The 19639-nt window shown below is 36.7% G+C and overlaps 2 protein-coding genes across 2 annotated transcripts; both read left to right on the top strand.

The window, feature by feature from the left end:
* The first annotated feature begins 2989 nt into the window (after positions 1–2989).
* rhebl1 (Ras homolog, mTORC1 binding like 1) lies at positions 2990–8343 on the top strand. Its single transcript, XM_084928328.1, has 8 exons — positions 2990–3433; positions 5143–5214; positions 5338–5405; positions 5516–5598; positions 6031–6087; positions 6203–6250; positions 6431–6512; positions 6616–8343. The coding sequence occupies exons 1-8, from the start codon at positions 3382–3384 to the stop codon at positions 6706–6708; spliced, it is 555 nt and encodes a 184-aa protein (XP_084784454.1). The 5' UTR covers positions 2990–3381; the 3' UTR covers positions 6709–8343.
* Positions 8344–11525: 3182 nt separating this feature from the next.
* On the top strand, positions 11526–18844 carry prkag1 (protein kinase, AMP-activated, gamma 1 non-catalytic subunit). The gene is made up of 13 exons (XM_084928327.1): positions 11526–11931; positions 12968–13019; positions 13102–13202; positions 13284–13365; positions 13454–13512; positions 13678–13723; positions 13811–13865; positions 15053–15179; positions 15364–15529; positions 15628–15665; positions 15823–15969; positions 16989–17088; positions 17200–18844. The coding sequence occupies exons 1-12, from the start codon at positions 11923–11925 to the stop codon at positions 17085–17087; spliced, it is 981 nt and encodes a 326-aa protein (XP_084784453.1). The 5' UTR covers positions 11526–11922; the 3' UTR covers position 17088; positions 17200–18844.
* The last annotated feature ends 795 nt before the right edge of the window (positions 18845–19639 follow it).

Here is a 19639-nt window from a genome sequence, read left to right as displayed (position 1 = left end):
TCTTTTTCAGCCATTCGATTTGCTGCTGTGCTTGAGATTGTTGATCTGCTGAATGATCCAGCTTTGGTCAAGGTTTAGCTGCCGGACAGATGGCCTCACATTTGACTAGAATACTTTGCTGTACAGAGGAGGTTAATGGTTGATTCAGTGACTGCAAGGTACACAGGTCCTGTGGCTGCAAAATAAACCCAAATCAACACCACTCCACCACTGTGCTTTACAGTTGGTATGAGGTGTTTGTGCTGAAATGTTGTGTTTGGTTTTCTCCAGCTGTGGTATTTTGCATTCAGAATCAGAATACTTTATCAGTCCCTGAGGAAATTATGTGGCCACAGTTGCTCCAAGACAGTGAGATCAATAATTAACTAACTAAACTAAATTAAACTAAATTAAATAATATAATACTTTACAAAGTTACAAAATAAAACAAAATAGCTCTAATAGATATGATCCCTCATGGTTTAGCCTCATGGTTTCTTCAAAAGTAACCTTGCAAACCTTACCTGTGCTGCTATATTCTTTTAAGAGAGAAGATTGTTTCTCATGGCAACCCTTTAAAAACAAGTCATACTTGTTCAGTCATTTTCTAATTGTACTGTCATGAACTTTATCATTTACATGCTAACTGAGGAATATGGAGTCCAAGATGTGAGTCTTAGGTTTTGGGTTTTTTTGCATTTTTTCTGAGCACTGCATGGTTTGACCTTGGCGTGAATTTGCTAGCACATCCACTCCTGGGAAGATTATGGCATTGTGTTAACACACACCAGATGCTAAGATCCCAAGCCTGTGGGTTCTATGCAGTATGCTTTCTGCTCCTAGGACTGCATTCTTCTGGAGAGAGATTTCTTTACAGCTCCTGATGGTTCATACCATCAATTCCCAGTCCTTGTCTATGTGTGTCGTGTCTTGTCTTAAACGAAATAACTAAATGGTGAGATATGCATCTTCACTGTTAGAGAATACGGTTTTTTTAAACATGATTATGACTTCAGCTGAACATATAAACAAGTCACTCAAATAAATGTATTCCGCTGCGGCATTGTTTAACCAAGCCTAAATAAATAATTAAATACACGTTTCTTTTTATTTCAGTTTTATTATATATGTTTGTGGCAGCTGGCACTGGCACTAATTTTTTTGCACATTTTCCTGGTGGTGCTCATACAGGTTTTAAAGACCTGGGCAAAGGTTTTAGTCACTGATCCAGCAATGAGTGATTCCTCTTCCCATCAGACTGTTTTTAAATGTGTTTTGCATTAATATACAGATAATTGTACTCAGCAAGGAATCATAATACTTTTCCCACTACTGCTGTGGATCAGAGCTGGGTACTTTTCTCTTCCTGCCACATACTCTACTGTGTTTACAAAAGGTAAATTGTGTGGTTTTTTCCAGTGTATTAAAATGATATCCTTTAGCGGTTATCTTTGAGATTCATATTTTGAATAAATACATTATAAGCTGATGAAATGCATTTTAAAAAGATTTAAAAAATTAAAAGTAACTGAAATTATTTTGTGAAAAAACCAAAAGGAAATAAAACATTTAGAGGAAATGTTGTTTTAGTATTTGTTGGTTTGGTAAAATTTGTTATTACAACATGTGTGGTGATATTAAGGCTTGTTTCTGCCACTGAAGAAAAACGACAACAAAAAGAAGTAAGTGAAAAATGTCAAGTTATTATCTCCAATTTTCACGTTAGATAGCCTGATCAACTTACAGGAAAAAAATTAATTAGTGGTGGAAACAATCTTCCTTATGATGACACTTTGGTGGATGTGTTTATTGAGACCTTGGATTTCTACAAGACTGAACGTTATACTAGTTTTCCTAAATCGTGCGTCTCACATATGCCCTCCAAACAATACTTACAAAGACTGAAACTGACTAACTAAATAAATAAATAAAAAATCTGAACATTTTCAAACAACAAAAACTAAACTCAAATGGTCAAACCTGCTATGAAACTAACTGAAACTAAACTGAATTAAGAATCAAAAAAAAAAAAAAAAATGTTAAAAAAAAAAAAAACCTCCCTAAAAACTAATTAAATAGTCCAAACCTATAACTCCTCCTCTCTCATCCCAACTTCTTGGTAACCATGTCAAATATAACAGTTAAAATAAGATATAAATCCACAATTTCTGTTCATCCATATATGTCCCTTATATTTTTTAAACCATTTATTCAACATCAACATATTTTAAAGAACAACAATTATATTCTGCAAATTGTTTCCCACAGCGTGTGTGCAATCAACTTCCTGAAACCTACTTGGCCTGGAAAAGGAAGAGACAAAAAAGTAAGCAACATGACATAAAGGAGTTGACATGTGCTAATACCATGGCTAGACCAAAAGTCAGTCCTCTTTGGCATATTTTTCCCCAATCTTTTCTGAGTGTCATTTTAACCTGTTACCCAAATAACTACATTCATTCTCGACTTTCACACTACATCACATTCTGCAGCTGACATCTTTTTCCAAGAAAACGCTAAAACTAGCACAGATATGCAACTCTGGTACTATACATATAAAATAAACATTACAAACATTTATTAAAAACATATGAAATATTATTAAACAGTCCTGAGTATGTATTACTCAGGACAGTAATTTCTTTTAGACTTCAGCGGGTCCAAAATTACTTACAAATCTCTCTCCACACAATATCTTTAAAATTGCATAGCACACAACAAATAATATATCTCATAAAACGTTTACCTTTGATTTATTGCTTATTATTATTTTTTAAGTAAATTGTCCCCCAATTGTAGAATGCCCCCTAAGTCTAAAAAAATCATGTCTGCACTGAAACTTGGAAAATCAACACTGCTTTATCTGACATTTCTCCGGGTACTGTGCATTGAAGGTCGGTCTGGAAAAGTCTAAAAAAAGTAAGTATGGTGGTCACGCACACGCTGGGACGTACAAAGAGTGACCTCTGCTGTGCAAACGGCCCGTGCCGCTCTGACGTGTGGGCTGATTTTACGACGGTGTGCTTACACAATGACAGTTTCCGTCAGTTTGACTTGCAGATAGCAGCGACCGCGTTGAACCAGCTTTTTTTTTCTCCCCCCCCCCCCGTTTCCACTTTGGGTTGAAACGACAGTTACATCCTTTCAGAATACCCACCAGAATCGATGATGTACTGGATGAAGGCAGGGGCTTAGTTTTATACGACTATAAGCTGTATTTACGGTAGCTAAACTCTGCAGTTCCAGTTTGAGGCCCAGCGGAGAACTCGAGCGGCGGCTCGAAAAAGTTTGTTGTTGTCACGTGACGCGAGACGAATGTGGCGATAAAAGTTTGCTTAGATAGTAAATATAGGTGGCGTACTACATTTTTCAAAGACCTACTCAACACCGTTTTTCACTACAATGCCTCAACCGAAATACAGAAAGATCGCCGTTATAGGTTACCGGTCTGTAGGTGAGTACAGGTTCGAGCTCTTGCACAGCTAGCTTGGGTAACAGGCTAACGTCCTGGCTTTGTTTTCCTTGTGAGCGTATCCGAAGTACAACAGTAACGCTAGCTTACCTTTGTTTTTCAGGGCTCTTTTTTTCTCTGCTACATTAACTACTAAAGCACCTTCAAGTCAACCAGTGTTGCTGTACAGTTGTATCCACACGTTTCTAGATGAAAGGTGACCGGTGAAAATAAACTTAGCCGGGGATACCCTGGTGGAGTGCCAAGTAATGTGTGCTCCAAACTTCTAGTTTAGCAGGTCAATCATAACGTCCAGATTTTAAGAAACTCAATCTGCAACAAGAATAAACCTTTTATTGTATTATTTAAATTAGTTTAAATTATGAAACCTCATTGTGTGACCAATGAAGCGCCATAATTTGTTGTTCACCTATATTTGTGGCCTAGTGACTTTTTGTTTATACAAGTGTCGGCGTCTGTATTAAAAAGGAGAGTGTAAAGTGTGTCCTTTTAAAATCTGTTGTTTTAAAAAAACAAAACAAAACTCTTGAGAGTTTCTTTCTAAAAGTCTACAAATAAGTCAACTACAGTTTTGAATCAGCATCGGTATAATAATAGGTGCATGTGTTTTACAGAGAAATATCAGTATTTGTCACAGAAACTAAAAATGAAACTAAAATAATAAAAACCAAACTGAAATGAACAAACCCACTAACTGAAAACTAAACCTAATTACCTAATTAGAAATTTTTTTAAAAAAGTAAAAATTCTGGTATTTAAAGAAATATACATGTAATTTTACTTAATTGTTAGTATCTTTAAGATTTAAGACTTTGTACAGTACTTCCTTTAAAACTGTGTTCTTTTGAAATAGCACTTAAAAACGTTTCTCTTTCTGTATGTCCATAATTAAATAATCTACAGTTCTGATTCAGAAACTGTACTATAATATGTGCAGGTGTTTTACAGAGAAATATCAGTTTTTTTGTCACTGTGAAAACTTTTATCACATCATTACTTAGATAAATTATAATTCTAAATTCATTTACATGCCTACATAAAATTTGTATATACTCATAAAACGTTTATAGCTGTAACAGAACATAACCCAATAGGAATGCTACATGTCAGCCTTTTATGGTTGTATAGCAGATACGTCTACAGGGGTAGGCAACTCAAGGCCTCGAGTGCCGGTGTCCTGCAGGTTTTAGATGTGTTCTTGATCCAACACAGCTGATTCAAATGGCTAAATTACCTCCCCAACATGTGCTGAAGTTCTCCAGAGGCCTGGTAATGAACTAATCATTTGATTCAGGTACGTTGACAAAGGGTGATATCTAAAACCTGCAGGACACTGGCACTCGAGGCAGTTGCCTATCAGAAGAACAGTCCTCCACCTTTTGCCAGCCATCCTTTGCTTTCATTACCTAACTTTTAAAACATGTTAGCTTATCTAGACACCACAGGGGGACTATAATTGGACATTAAAATAACTATGTGAAACATTTACTGTGGCAATACATCTTAAATTCCTGACCAGGTTACAGAATTTGTTGGATTTGTAGTGTGTTAAAATTACTTATCTACAGTATAAAGGCTTAAACGATCAAGAAATCAACAACAAGCACAAGCTGTTTAAATCATGTCTCAGAATAATTGTAACTAACTGCATAATGTTTGTTTATGTTTTTATTTTATTTTTTAACGCTCAGGAAAGTCATCCCTTACAATACAGTTTGTGGAGGGGCAGTTTGTCGATTCCTATGACCCCACCATTGAAAACAGTAAGTTTGTCATTAGTTTGTTTTTTGTTTTTTTTGTACAGTGTTACAACAAAGACATTTTTTCCTGTTTGATTGCATATAGTGAATTGTAAAACTAGTTCACCTTTCTTTCCTTTAACAAAGCCTTTAACAAAATGGTCAGTGTGAATGGTCAAGACTTCAATCTTCAGCTAGTTGATACAGCTGGACAAGTAAGTAGTTTATGTTAATATGTAAACTAACGCCGAGCGTTTGTTTTTCAGTTGATAATTTGCCCATGTCATAACATGTGCTCAAATGTCTTATTTGCCCTTGTCTGTAGGATGAGTACTCAATTTTTCCACAATCCCACTCAATGGACATCCATGGCTATGTCCTTGTCTATTCAGTGACTTCCATGAAGAGGTGAGTTGATGATTGGGACTAATTTTGGATACACTAGCACAGGTTTCCAGACTCTTTGTACTACAACTGCCATGCTTTATGTTTCTAGAAAATCATACCAACACTGTGATTTGACATATTTTCAGATATAGCCTCCGAGGGAAGCTGATAATACACTAATCAGAAAACACAAGTGTAGTCTTTTTTTTTTTTTTTTTTTTTTTTTAACCCTTATTTTTTGCAGTCATGTTATATTCTCTTTTTTCTTACTGTCATAAAGTGTTTTTCAATCAAATCCACTTTATTATAATTTTCCAGGCTGTAGTTGTTTTTGTTTGTTTTAGGGTTTTTTTTGTACAAAATGTTTATCATGATAAATTATAGATACATAGGATGTATGTTAACTCTACTGTCTGATCAGTGTCTCACATGCTGAAATATCTTTTTGTTCAGTTTTGAAGTTGTGCAGGTTCTACATGATAAACTGCTAGACATGGTTGGGAAGATTCAGTAAGTTTAGCTGGTTCTTTAAATTTCAATATTTTCTGTGCTGTCTTTTTGTTCCCTTTTCTTTTTTTTTTTTTTTTATGTTATGCTTAATACATTCAGGCTTTTGTCTTTTTAGGGTCCCAACTGTTCTTGTAGGGAACAAAAAAGATCTCCATATGGAAAGGTAATCCAGATTTCGGAAAGTGTAAAAATATGTCTTAGTAGAATGGTAACTGTACCAATGGCACCTTTTTGTTTTTTTTAGCAGTTCAAGTAAAAAAAAAAAACAATCTAATATTTTATGTATTTATTTTTGTTTGTTGTTTTTTTTTTTTCTCTCTTTTTTTTTTTTTTTTTCTTTCAGGGTTATCAAGCCAGAGGAGGGAAAAAAACTTGCTGATTCCTGGGGTGCTGCATTCATGGAGTCCTCTGCCAAGGAAAACGAGGTAGTGAGAAATATCTTATTGAATGCTAACTCTGAATGCTAGCCGAGTCCACATTAATTTCTGAGAACATTAACACTCTAATGGCAACATTCTTGCGATGCAGACTGCTGTGGAGGTTTTCAAGCGGATCATTTTGGAGATGGAGAAAGCTGATGGCAATGCTCCCCCAGAGGAGAAGAAGTGCATTGTGATGTGAAAGTGTATCCAACACATCAGTAAGCTAACTTACTGAAGACAGGAGGCACAACTTCACCAGCTTGCCAATCGTGACCTCACCGACACCAAGACACAGCGGTGGAACTTTTCTGCTCCATTGTGATGTTAGATTAATTTACATAGCAAAGCAACTGCTCAGACAGTTGAGAAACTGAGACAGAAGTTTCTAAGACAAGGATTAAACTCTGTTTTAAACAAAGCAGCATCTTCGATGAACACCACCTTCCAATATTGAAATGTAAGCTACGTCTGGGCATAATCTTGATTTTTTTTTTTTTTTTTTTGAGTTGAACAAAATCCTCGGAAAACAAAATTAGACATTCAGATTTGTTGCTTCATGTTGATTGCATCATTTCCCCCCTAATCTTTGAGAAATCACTGGCATATGCCTTATTACTCTCCAGTGATTGGCTGGTTAATGGTCTTTCCGAGGACTGGTGTATTACTTCAGCTGGTCTTTTTTGGCATCGATGCAGAGTCTCAGTTCACATTGCTTTAAATGTGGTGTTAAAGTGTCATTGTTTCTTACAAATGGTGGGTTTCCTTGGATAGCCTATACTGACATTGTACATTAGATATCCCACTGTGGTTTCACAGTCCTCACTGTAATAACTTTGTCTCCTCATCTTCAGGTACCTTTCACTAATGAACTGTGGGGCTGTGTCTTTATGACAAGAGAAGTCTGTTATATATTCAAATATTTGACAACTCACATCTTAGGTTCTGATAAACAGACTGTCATTGTTTCTACATTTTAATTTCTGATTAACTGTAATAAAGATGTTATGGACAGCACTCAGAGAGATTTAGGATAGATTTGAGTAGATCTTTGCTATTTACCACTTATGGCCTTTTTTTAAAAAAAATAAAAAATAAAAATTTAATCTTAGAAATTGGTTTTTGGTATCATTGGTTATCTCTTGAGTGATGCAGTTTTGCTCTCTTAAATATCCTAAGTAGAGTTTATGCATATATGTGCATTGTTAATTATGAACATTGAGGGGTTTTTTTTTTTAAATACTTTTTAACATTGTGTAAGGTTAAGTGGCAAAATGCCTGAGTTAGCTTAGAATTTATTATCATTATCTTTTTTGATCTGGTGGTTTTGATTTGATGGTTCCTGTGGGTTCGATAAAGCCAAGTCAGTATGGTATGCAGTCCACTGAATTCAAACTGTGGACTTGCATGGTTGCAGTCAGATACTTGAGGTCCTTAATCATGATGTGTTTTTTTTGTTTTTCCTCATAGAATCTGTAGCCTTATGAATACGTGACAAACTGTGGAGCTTCTCCCCATAATCCCGATGTTGTACCTTTAGTGGTTAATTGTAACTTTTTATCAAGTGCTGTGCTGAATGAATAGCTGCAAATTGATGACGATGGTTGAACAGAAGCTGGTGATGCTGTGTCTTGTGCCTTACTGTTGTTCAAACTCCCTCATCTGCTTCCTTTCATGACTCAAGGTGCTCTTAAAAGTATTTTTACCCCCTTCTGTTAACTTGACACCTTGGGTGTAGGTGTCGTACACCTGAACACCAATATTTCCCTATGGGTCAATGTTGATTCAGAAATCTTGCTGTAAACAGTTTTGTATATAAATAAATCTGTTACTCATCTGATGTGTCTGATGATTTTGCCCCCCCCCTTCCTTTTTGGAACTTAGCTTGTGAAATTAGTTTTATTAAATCTGCTTTTTGTACAAGAAAAAAAATAATATTTTTTAAAATTTTAAGTTTTATTGCCCTTTACTACAAGATTTGAGTACTCTACCCATTCAAATTTGATGTTACTCAATAGAGAAACTATAACTGCTGACATCAGTCCATCTAGTATTATTTAACAGGCCGATGACAGTCAATAGGACAACTATATGCAGATACCAATATATTAGAGCATCCTTATATTGTGAATATTGATTATATTGGTGATATATGTGATGAAAATTTTTTGCTGTTAGCAGATGATTCAAATTTTTTTGTTGTTGTTCTATAGTGATTCCCAAAGCTACTTAAACTAAATGCATAAAAAGGGGTTCTTTTTCAGTTTTGAAATCATGTTAAATATTCATATTGACATACTTTCTTTAAAAAAAAATCACAAATAATAATAAAGCTATGGGATTTAAGTTGCGTGTAGTTCTTTGTTTATGTGATACAGATGATGCAGATACAGTGCAGAAGTCTCACCAGATAAAAGTTCAGCTATTAATGAGGAAGAACAAGTAAATCACTGTGGAAAATACAAAGAGAAGGAAGTAAGGAAATTTATTGAGTTCAGTGTAGTAAAGGGTTTTTTTTCTTTTTTTTTTTAGAAATTTAGAGGTGTGATTTGGGTTTTCAGTGTCCTGTAAAATAGCCATATGTATATTATTTGAAAATAAATGGTACTGGTAGTTAGTACTGGCATTATTTGAGTCAAACCAAAATTGTATTTTTCCAAAAACTGCAATTAAGTCACAATGTTTTTGCCTTATAAAAGAGATACTGGTGGTATACACAAGCACACAGTGGGGACTGATAAATCATAATGTGCAGTAATTTTCAACCAGTCTGGACTCCAAGACTCCATCTCCACTCCTACTAACATTCAACCTCTACACAATGAAACATATACATACACTAATATATATATATGTATATATGTATATATATATATATATATATATATATATATATATATATATATATATATGTGTGTATATAAAACTGGGTCACTGCAGCAGACTTCAATGCAAGACACCCTGCGAGACCACCCAACTCCCATGCTACAGTTAGCAAACTGCTTGCTAAGTTTCGTGAAACTGGTTCCGTGTTTGATTTGCCAAAATGTGGACACAAGAAAACTGTCACCAATGAAGAAACATCAGTGGCTGTCCTAGCTTCATTCAGCAAGAGCCCACAGCGTAGCACTCGTCGCATGTCACTGGAAAGTGGCATTAGTCGAACATCCTTCTGCGGATATTAGCTACTCACAAATGGCACCCTTACAAACTCCAGCTACTGCAGCATCTCAACGAGGATGACCCAGATCGGCACACAGAATTTGCAGAATGGGCAAAACAAAAATTGGAACAGGACCCTCAGTTCATGCAGAAGATTTTGTTCAGTGATGAGGCAAACTTTTATGTGAACGGTGAAGTTAACAAACAAAACCACCGCTATTGGTCTGACACTAACCCACATTGGATGGATCCCTCCAAGACTGGTGGACCAACAAAAGTGATGGTTTGGTGTGATATATGGGGTACAACGATAGTGGGTCCATTCTTCATCCATGGAAACCTCAAGGCCACTGGATATTTGAAATTGCTACATGATGATGTGTTTCCCTCTTTATGCATTGAAGCTGGCACGTTCCCTAAGTTTTTCCAGAAGATGGTGCACCACCACATTATGGGTGCCAGGTCCGAGCATTCCTAGATGAACAGTTTCCTGGAAAGTGGATTGGTCATCGTGGGCCAGTTGAATGGCCCCCAAGGTCTCCCGATCTGACCCCCTTAGACTTTTATCTTTGGGGTCATCTGAAGGCAATTGTCTATGGTGTGAAGATATGAGATGTGCAGCACCTGAAACTACGGATACTGGATGAAACCAAGCACACCATTGTTTTTATTGTGACATTACCAATAAGTTTGATGTGTCACATGGCCCTCTTCCTATTGAAAAAAACAAAAGTTGTATCCAAGATGGCCGACTTCTAAATGGCCACCATGGTCACCACCCATCTTGAGGAGTTTGCCCCCTCACATATACTAATGTGCCACAAACAGGACTTTAATATCACCAACCATTCCCATTGTAACTGTCCCTGAGACAGTTAAAATAAAGTTGGTTATTTCATGTTTCTGTGATAGATTCATGCTTAATTTAGTTCATTTATTTATAAGATAAGATGATAAAAGTTTAACATTAATTAAAAAACATGTCTAAAATATGTGATTACAAAATATGGGTTCGTTAAATATGTAAAGTGCTGTAAAGTTTGTATGAGGTAAAGTTTGTAATTGTCACATGACCAGAGTTTGGTTGAGAGCACAACCATGGCGTTGTGGAGCTAGCATGGATACATGGCTACAGATGCATCTACAGCCTCAGCGTTAATGTTATTCTGCATGTGGTCCAAGAGGCGCACACGGTATGGTTTCATGTATATTGTTTGTATAATGTTGCATACGTGTTCTACACTGGTAATGAGAGGACATTTTTGTGATATCCATTATTGTGCATTTTTTCTGTTCTACTTGCACAAGACTGTTTATGGACACTGATATGAGAGACTGATAAGCTCAAAACATTTATGTTGTAAACTTTGTGTTTCTTCAGTTTTCACGGTGTCTGAAGACAATAAGAGAGAGAGAGAGAGAGAGAAATAAATTTCCGAAGTCATCAGTATGATGCGTGGCCATTCTTTGTTGGACCCCTGTAGTTACACCCATTTTATTACGGTGTATCCATATAAATGGCCCACCCTGTACGTGTGTGTGTGTGTGTGTGTGAGAGAGAGAGAGAGAGAGAGAGAGAGAGAGATGCTTGTGACGTGTATAGTGTACTTTCTTCTTTTATTATATAGTATTATTGTTATATGTTAGAGGTTATGCTGCTTCTAATTATCCTGCTCTGAAACTGAAACTGAAAAGACTCACGTATTTTCTCAGCCAGTTTTTTCAATATTTACCAATGTCCCCAATTTCCCATCTTCATACTGCTCAATAGTGGCTGAGTCCCACATATTACTGTATATACCTGAATATACCTTATCAACCAAAACCTTTTTTTGGGGGGGGGTTTAAGAAGTTGTCTGAGCCAAAAAGCACTACAGAAGATTTTCTTAAGCGTTAACTTTTTTTTGTTCAACCAAACTTTACGTAGCATCTGAATGCAAGAGTTCCAAGACAACAGAGTAACTCTAAATAGTTGGGGAATTTTTCAGTTTTCCTTAAAAGTAATATTCCATAGGACTCCTAAACGCTTTTTTATTTACACAATAATAAAACAAACCACAAATTCTTTACTCCTGAGCGCTACCTGCTTCAGAGCTAAAATGACATCCCTGGAGTGCGGCAATATTACGGCAATTACGGCAGAGACAACACAACCATTCATGCTGATCGTTGTTAGTTAGTTAGCGGAAGACCTTCGAGGTTTGGAGAGCTGCACACGAAACCGGCTACAGAGAAGCGAATCAGCGAATGGAACATGGAGTGTGTAAGTTAGTAGCTTGTATATACAGAGAGGTTTTCCACCCAGCTTTCTCACGTTTAAACCAAATGAACGACTTTTTGAAGCATGCTAACGGTACAAGCTAGCTAGCGAGCAAATTCTTGGTGGAGTGGTTGTTGGGGCCAACCCGCTTATTATTGCGCTTAGTCAGTTGTCAGGAAAACGGATATAATTATCAGTCCCGGTACCTGTCACAATTACCAGTAAAATATAACAATACACGACATAATGACGCAGCTTAAGAGCCTTAGCGTAAATAGAAAGTCACCTCGACAGGCTCAGTAATGTCAACTGACTGACAGGCTAGGTAATACTCTGCTAACCTTTCTGTTATAGTATTTATTTATTTATTTTCCAAAGTTTCGTTACTTGTCAGTGTAACCGAGTCTTTTTGGACACCTAGAAATCACTAAATTATCTCACTAATTAGAGAGGATCTTATTTGACTGCAAAGTTATACTGTTTGATGTTTAGCCAGCTGCTTAAGTGCAGTCTATGACTCGGTGTTAAAGTACAGTTACCCACGTCTCAGAGTTAAGTCATAAACAATGAAACGGTTCACATTTTCGTGGTTTTCATGACTCCTCTGGAAACAGCTGACCTGTCAGCGACACTTCCAGTGAATACATGTTTATCAGAGGACTCATTGGGCTGTACTTCTCACGGTCTTTAAACTTTTTTTCCGACATCAGCTACGATAAACTTCTTTAAAACAAACAATAAACTTCAGATCTGACTTTGCCGTGCATGTCAAAAACAGACATTCCCACATCTTACCCAATATATCAGGTTGCGAAACTTTACATAAACACAACCATTTTTCTAGAAATAACCACTTCTAGAAATATCAGGTTATTTCTAGAAATGCTTTGTATGGATGTATATCTTTTGTGCCCCAAAAATTGTAAATATTAAAATGTATAAAATAAAGTGTTGTAGCGTCAGAGCAATATTGGTGTGATATAATAGAATGCAACCAAAAAATATCACTTCATTTGGTGATATAAACGTTATCTTTCAGATTCCAGTAACTATTGATGATCTTGAGAGCAAGAAGGACCCAGTCATTGAAGGTAAGGGGCTTGCAACACAGTCTGTCATGCTGGGAAACAGTTATTTTTAGAAAATAGTGACAGCTGATTCTCATTCCTGTAGATCCAGAACACAATGTGTACACCAGGTTTATGAAGTCCCATCGTTGTTATGACCTTGTGCCCACCAGCTCCAAATTAGTTGTGTTTGATACATCACTTCAGGTAAAACAAAAGCCCTAAATTAAATACATATATTTTTCATGATCTAGTATAGCTTTAATCTGTTGTGCAATTCATCCTCAGGTGAAAAAGGCATTTTTTGCTCTTGTTTCTAACGGGGTGCGAGCTGCGCCTTTATGGGATAGCAAGAAGCAGTGTTTCGTTGGTAAGAGTAACTTTCATTTGGCTCTGTTGCACTAAAAAGTAAAAAAAAAAAAGTTGAATAATAATGGACTCCTGTTTCTGCTCTGCAGGTATGCTAACCATCACAGACTTCATTAACATTCTTCATCGCTATTATAAATCTCCATTGGTAAGATGTAGACACTGAATAGATGTAACCAATTAAATCTCAAACTTAAACTCCATCCACGGTTGTTTTAGTTATGTATATTTTACCTTATTTTTGGTCAAACATGCACTTTCTCTTCGTTTCTGCATTACTTGATCCCTCCATTCACTTATTGTAAATTTTCAGGTTCAGATATATGAGTTGGAAGAGCACAAAATTGAAACCTGGAGAGGTGAAAATCCTTTATTAATATGTAACATAATGTACTTGTAATATCTTAAAGGGAAAATTCATATTTGTCTTTTCTTATTTCCAATAGAGGTGTACCTTCAAGACTCTTTCAAGCCCCTGGTTAGCATATCTCCTAATGCAAGGTAAGTAACAGAATGTGCTATTTTAAGTTTGTGAATGCTTATTTGCACTATAATATAAAACTCTGAAAAGTCCCTTTGGATGTTAGTTTGTTGACCAGAATCACTTTGCATAGATATACTATTGAGAAATTAGGAAAGGCTAGAGTATACAACCTCGATTCCCCCAAACCTTGGGATCCTGTGTTGAAATCTAAATAAAAACGAATGAAATGCATGTTTGCCAAACATGGCAAACCCACCCACAATAATTTTGAATTTGATGTCAACAACGCATCTCAAATGTTGGGACACGGCCATATTTAGCTATGTGTAGCGTCCTCTTTTTTTTTTTTTTTGAAAAAGTGTGTCTTTTCTTCTTTGTATTCACATTTTGCACAAATAATCATATAAACACAACACTCACATACAAATCAAATAACTAAAAAATAAAGTAACCCCCCAAAAAACCGACAACAACAAAAAATAGGGCAAGTGGTGATGGGCTGAGATTCACAATAAAACACATGATTGGCGGTTTAAAGGGCTAAATAACACCATTGTTGCATCATTGCCTCTCATTTTCACAACAGTTTGGAAACAGAGGAGACAAGCTGCTGGACTTTTAGAAGAGGAATGTTGTCTCATTCTTGTCTGATATTGGATTCTAGCTGTTCGGCAGTCATGGATGATCTTTGTTATATTTTTCATCTCTCGATGCTCCAGATGTTTTCAGTGTTTTCTGCTTTAAGCTTCAGTGTGTTGTGTGTTCAGGGATTTTCTTCTGCATACCTTGGTTGGTATGCAGAAAGTGTTTGTTTGAGTTACTCTTACCTTCCTATCAGCTTGAGGCAGTCTGGCCATTCTCCTCTGACCTCTGGCATCACCGAGGCATTTTTCACCTTTTTAGTGTTGTTTCTTTTTTTTTTTAATTATTAAAAAACCCTAGATATGTCTGTGCAGGAAAATCCCATTAGATAACCAGTTTCTGAAATGCTAACAAACATGCAGTGTTCAGAGTAAAATCAGTCTACATGCATTGAGCTGCTGCCATGTGATTGGCTGACTAGATAATTGCATTAATGAGCAGCTGAACAGGTGTAACTAATAAAGTTGCTCATCAATGTGTCTCTTCATAATATTTTATTCAGTCGTTTTCTGTCTCATTTAGCAGACTAAATAACTTTATTAACTTACTTTCTGTGTTACAGTTTGTACGATGCTGTGTCATCTCTGCTGAAGAACAAGATTCACAGATTGCCTGTAATTGACCCGCTGACGGGGAACACGCTCTATATTCTCACACACAAGAGGATTCTCAAGTTCTTGAAGCTTTTTGTAAGTCCCCCGGGGCTCCTCACCACACTGCAGCTGCATTAAGTACTTTAAATCATCTGCCATCTTCATTTTTGTTTTGAATAGAGAAGAGTCTGCAGTTAAGTAGTCTGGGAATATCTCATTTCCTTAACTAAAACACCCACAGTTTTTATTCAGTTATCTAAAATGCTTGTTATGTTTTCAGATAGCAGAGATGCCAAAACCCTCGTTCTTGAGGCAAACTTTAGAAGAACTGAATATCGGGACTTTCAAGAACATAGCAGTGGTCCGTGCAGACACACCGCTCTACACAGCTCTGGGTATTTTTGTTGAGCAGAGAGTGTCAGCGCTCCCTGTTGTTGATGACAAAGGTATGAGGACTGACTGAAATGATGCCCCTGTTGGTTTTCCATTAACCATCTCAGAAATCTTGAATTTTATGCTCCATTGTGCTGTGTCTGTCTCGCAGGTCGAGTGGTGGACATTTACTCAAAATTTGATGTTATAGTAAGTTATAAGCACTCACTGCATGCTGTTTAGGTGTCTCACCACCATCTGACAGGGCACATTGTGCTGTCTGTGACACCATAAATGCACTCTTATGATGACAGTAAATCATGAACAATGCATTAGGAGCGTCATATAAGAGCATGTCTTTTTACAGAATCTAGCAGCAGAGAAGACGTACAACAACCTGGATGTGACGGTGACCAAAGCCTTGCAGCACCGCTCACAGTACTTTGAAGGAGTGCTGACATGCAACAGGCATGACACCCTCGAGGCCATTATCAACAGACTGGTGGAGGCTGAGGTGAGAAGAGGATGTACACATTATTTGTTCACATTATCTACTGCATGTGTCAATCATCCACTATTTAAGCTCCTTATCATGCATAATCTGAGTAGCAGATTTTGAGCTTTAACTTTCAGTGTTTTGTCACTGCAGCTGTAGGAAAAATTAAATATTCATTAAAAGGGGACTTATTATACCTTTCCTTATGTTCTCTTTCCATCTATATAATATAAAAGTTTAAAATATTGAGGCCAGTTTAGGTAAAAGTATTCTCTCATGCTCTGTTTCAGAGTCTTTTTTTCCCCCCAATGTTAGGTCTGTATGATTTCAGTGAGAGGTGATATCCCTGTGATGGTCATTGTAGGCACACAGCTCTGCCTGTGACTATAGAAGCCTCACCCACCTGCTGTTCAAACATTCTGTTTGAGAGGTGCAGCAAATTAGGAGAAGGCTGGCTAAAGAGAGGGTGGCCTTAAAGGGAAAGATGCTAAAGCTGTTTGTTTCAGGCAGAGGAGAAATTCAGAGGCTGTATCAAGGCCCACTATGAGATGAATGAGGATTAGGATTATAATCAGTATTACCACATGTCTAATTAGCATATTACTACATTGTTTCAAAAAGAGGATAAACCGAGGGTTTGCAGCAAGGCCATGTAGATGGACAAAATAGGTATTGTTAAATTTGTGATTTATTCCAAAATACTCAGTTAAAGAACTAAGTATACATTAAAAAAAATCAGCACCATAATAAATAATAGCACACCCCCGTTTGCCTCACAGCAAGAACATCCTGCATTTGAATCCATGCCGGGGCCTTTTTGAGTGGTACTTGTGTGCACATCTCTTGTCATAATTGTTTCAAAACATAATTTGAAATCATATTAAAAAAACAAAAATCAACTCTTTGTTACTTCTGCTATCAAAGCTGCTGTCTGTGTACAGTTTGTTTTACACCAGTTTCTCCCCACGTTCTTTAGGTAAAAATGGTACCTTGCTGAGATAAGTGTAACACCAACGATGTTCTTGTGTTCCCTGCAGGTGCACAGGCTGGTGGTAGTGGATGAGCACGAGGTGGTGAAGGGAATCGTCTCCCTTTCGGATATCCTTCAAGCCTTAGTGCTTACAGATAGAGAATAGAGTACGTACACTTCTGTACTGAAGCCTACCTATTTTTTTTTTATTTTTTTCTATATAAGGGGGATTCACTGAACATAAACTTGAAGTGATTATTTGATTTTTCTGCCTACAGGGACAAATTGGAAAAGTTACTCAAAAAATGAAAGGCTGCACATTTTAAAGGTGACACCGGAGCATAGGAGAGGAGATAACCAAGCCTGTAAGAGGGGAATTATGACAGCAAATGGAAGTTCTATCAATAATTTTTGTTTGTTTGGTTTTTTTTTGTAATTTACCCATGAATAATTCTATTTGTCTACAGAAACCAAAAGATTGTGAATTTTACACCATATAAAAATATTTTTTTGGTACTACAGCTTATACAGAACCTCCTGTAAATTGAGCCAAATTTTGAGTCACTGGAAAACCAAGAAAGATGCAGAAGCACAAGAATCCTCTGGAGGGGAGCTGTAGCTGCTCAGGAATACCCAGCAACATATAGGACAGTTAGACGTTTCCAATAATAAAATAGTCTGTAACCTTACAGGAAAACTGATTTTCCTGTTTTGCCTTTTGCTGGCATCACTTTTCTTCTGATCTAAAGCTGAAATCTACACACATAAAGCCTGCCAATAGGGTGATTTTGAACTGTGCAGCTTGGATTGATCAGCACTCTCTTAACACATCAGAGCCTTTTCTGAGCCTTGTTCTCTGATTAAGTAAGTAGTAGTATGATGTTATTGATATTACTCCTCATTCAGTTAACTTGATTATATAAATGCTGGTAAAATACATACATACAAACTACCATATTCAATTTGAACCACTTCACCCTTCCAATTTGCAAAGACTTATTGAGTAGTTACCTCCACCAAGGAGGTTTTGTGACCCGTTCCCCTGTACTTGATATATAAAACTGGGGCCAACATAAAAATCACTGACCTTTCAAACTCATTTGGTTTAAAAAAATTATCTGGATGAAAGCTTTGGTGGAGGTGTGCAGCCTTAGACTGCCCTTTCTACTCGAGTATCAGCATCATGCAGTGGATACAATATTCTACAGCCACTCAGTACCTTTCAGTTAAGAATGAACCATTATTTGGCCTGATAAGTTTCCCCCAAAACACCTGAATGAGGTTTCTGTAAAGAATCCAAGGCCTCAGAGTTCAATCTGTTGTGTAGCCAGACAGCCACGAAGCAAACCCGGAAGAGCACTTAGAGTGAAGTCTAAAATGAATTTGCTGTTGAAGACAACCATTAACTGTGCTGTATCCTCTTTGAGTGCTTGTCTCCGGATATTTATAGGTGTTATATTTTGGCATTTTAGTGTGTTGTCTTATAACTGCATGTGTAATGGATTCTATACTTTACTCAAGAGACACATCCCCCCTGCTCATGGCTTCAGTACTCCAAAATCTCATTCTGTTAAAAAACAGTCCTACTTTGTTAATTTGACCATTACTTTCAGTTATTCTACTTTTGTTTTCTTTGTTCTGTGTTGTGTTGATGTGATTTATTTACTGTGTCAGAACATCGGCTGTTATAGGTTTATGTAGTTTTTATGGAGTTTTTTTGCGTTTAGACGACTGACTTTATCAAAATCACTACATACCAGCGTTTGCTATTTTCTAAAGAAGATAAAGTGAGGAACATGTCACACTTTCTGTTTTAGGATATGTGAAATGGATTGTGTACAACTATGTAACTGCACAGTTTTTGTACTAATCTACAGTGATATTATAATTTAAACAATGAGCAATAAAGGTTCTTTAAGAGTGTTTGTATTTATTTTATTTAACTTTTTCAGTGGCTAATTACTGATGAATATATTTGACATTAATATCTAGCTGGTTGGCACTGTGGCTTTTGTACTTCCTGTTAACCCTTTCTTAAATGGATTATTTAATTGCTTACAGCTAAACCCAGACAAAACAGAAACTTTGATTATTGCACCAGACAGTGCAATACCTGCTATTAAACAGCAACTGGGTGATTTAGGTTCCTCACAGAAGCATAAGGTTAGAAATCTAAGTCTTATTTTTGATGAAGCTTTTTCTTTGGAGGGAGATTTAAATCAGATAGTAAGAACCTTACTATCTTGCTTTTTTCACTTGAGGAACATTTCAAAACTTGGGTCCATCGTGTCAACAAGTGAACTCGAGATGATAATCCGTGCTTTTGTCTCTGAAAGACTCGAATACTGTAACAGCCTGTTTACTTGTCTAAATAAGAAAGGGCTAGCTTGTCTACAGGTTGTTGTTATATTGCTGATTTGATTCGTACACATACCTCTTCTCGTAACCTGAGGTCATCAAATCAAAACCTTTTAGTGGTCCCACACTCGTTTTTAGAACTCGAGGGGACCAATCTTTCCAAGCTGTTGCACCCAGACAATGCACTTCCTCTACTTCTACAGTGTTTGGACTCGGTGGAGACCTTCAAAAGCAGCTAAAGACATTTTTATTTCAAACAGCTTTTAATTAGACCAGGGTTTTTATGATGTATTTATGACTGTATTGTGTTTTCTTACCTTTCTTGAAAAGGACTTTGTGACATGTCTGTGAAAGGTGCTA

The sequence above is a fragment of the Perissodus microlepis genome, chromosome 5, assembly GCF_051167445.1.
Source record: "Perissodus microlepis isolate ML-2025 ecotype Zambia chromosome 5, ASM5116744v1, whole genome shotgun sequence".
Taxonomy (NCBI): Eukaryota; Metazoa; Chordata; class Actinopteri; order Cichliformes; family Cichlidae; genus Perissodus; species Perissodus microlepis.
This window is presented reverse-complemented; position numbering and strand designations above follow the sequence as displayed.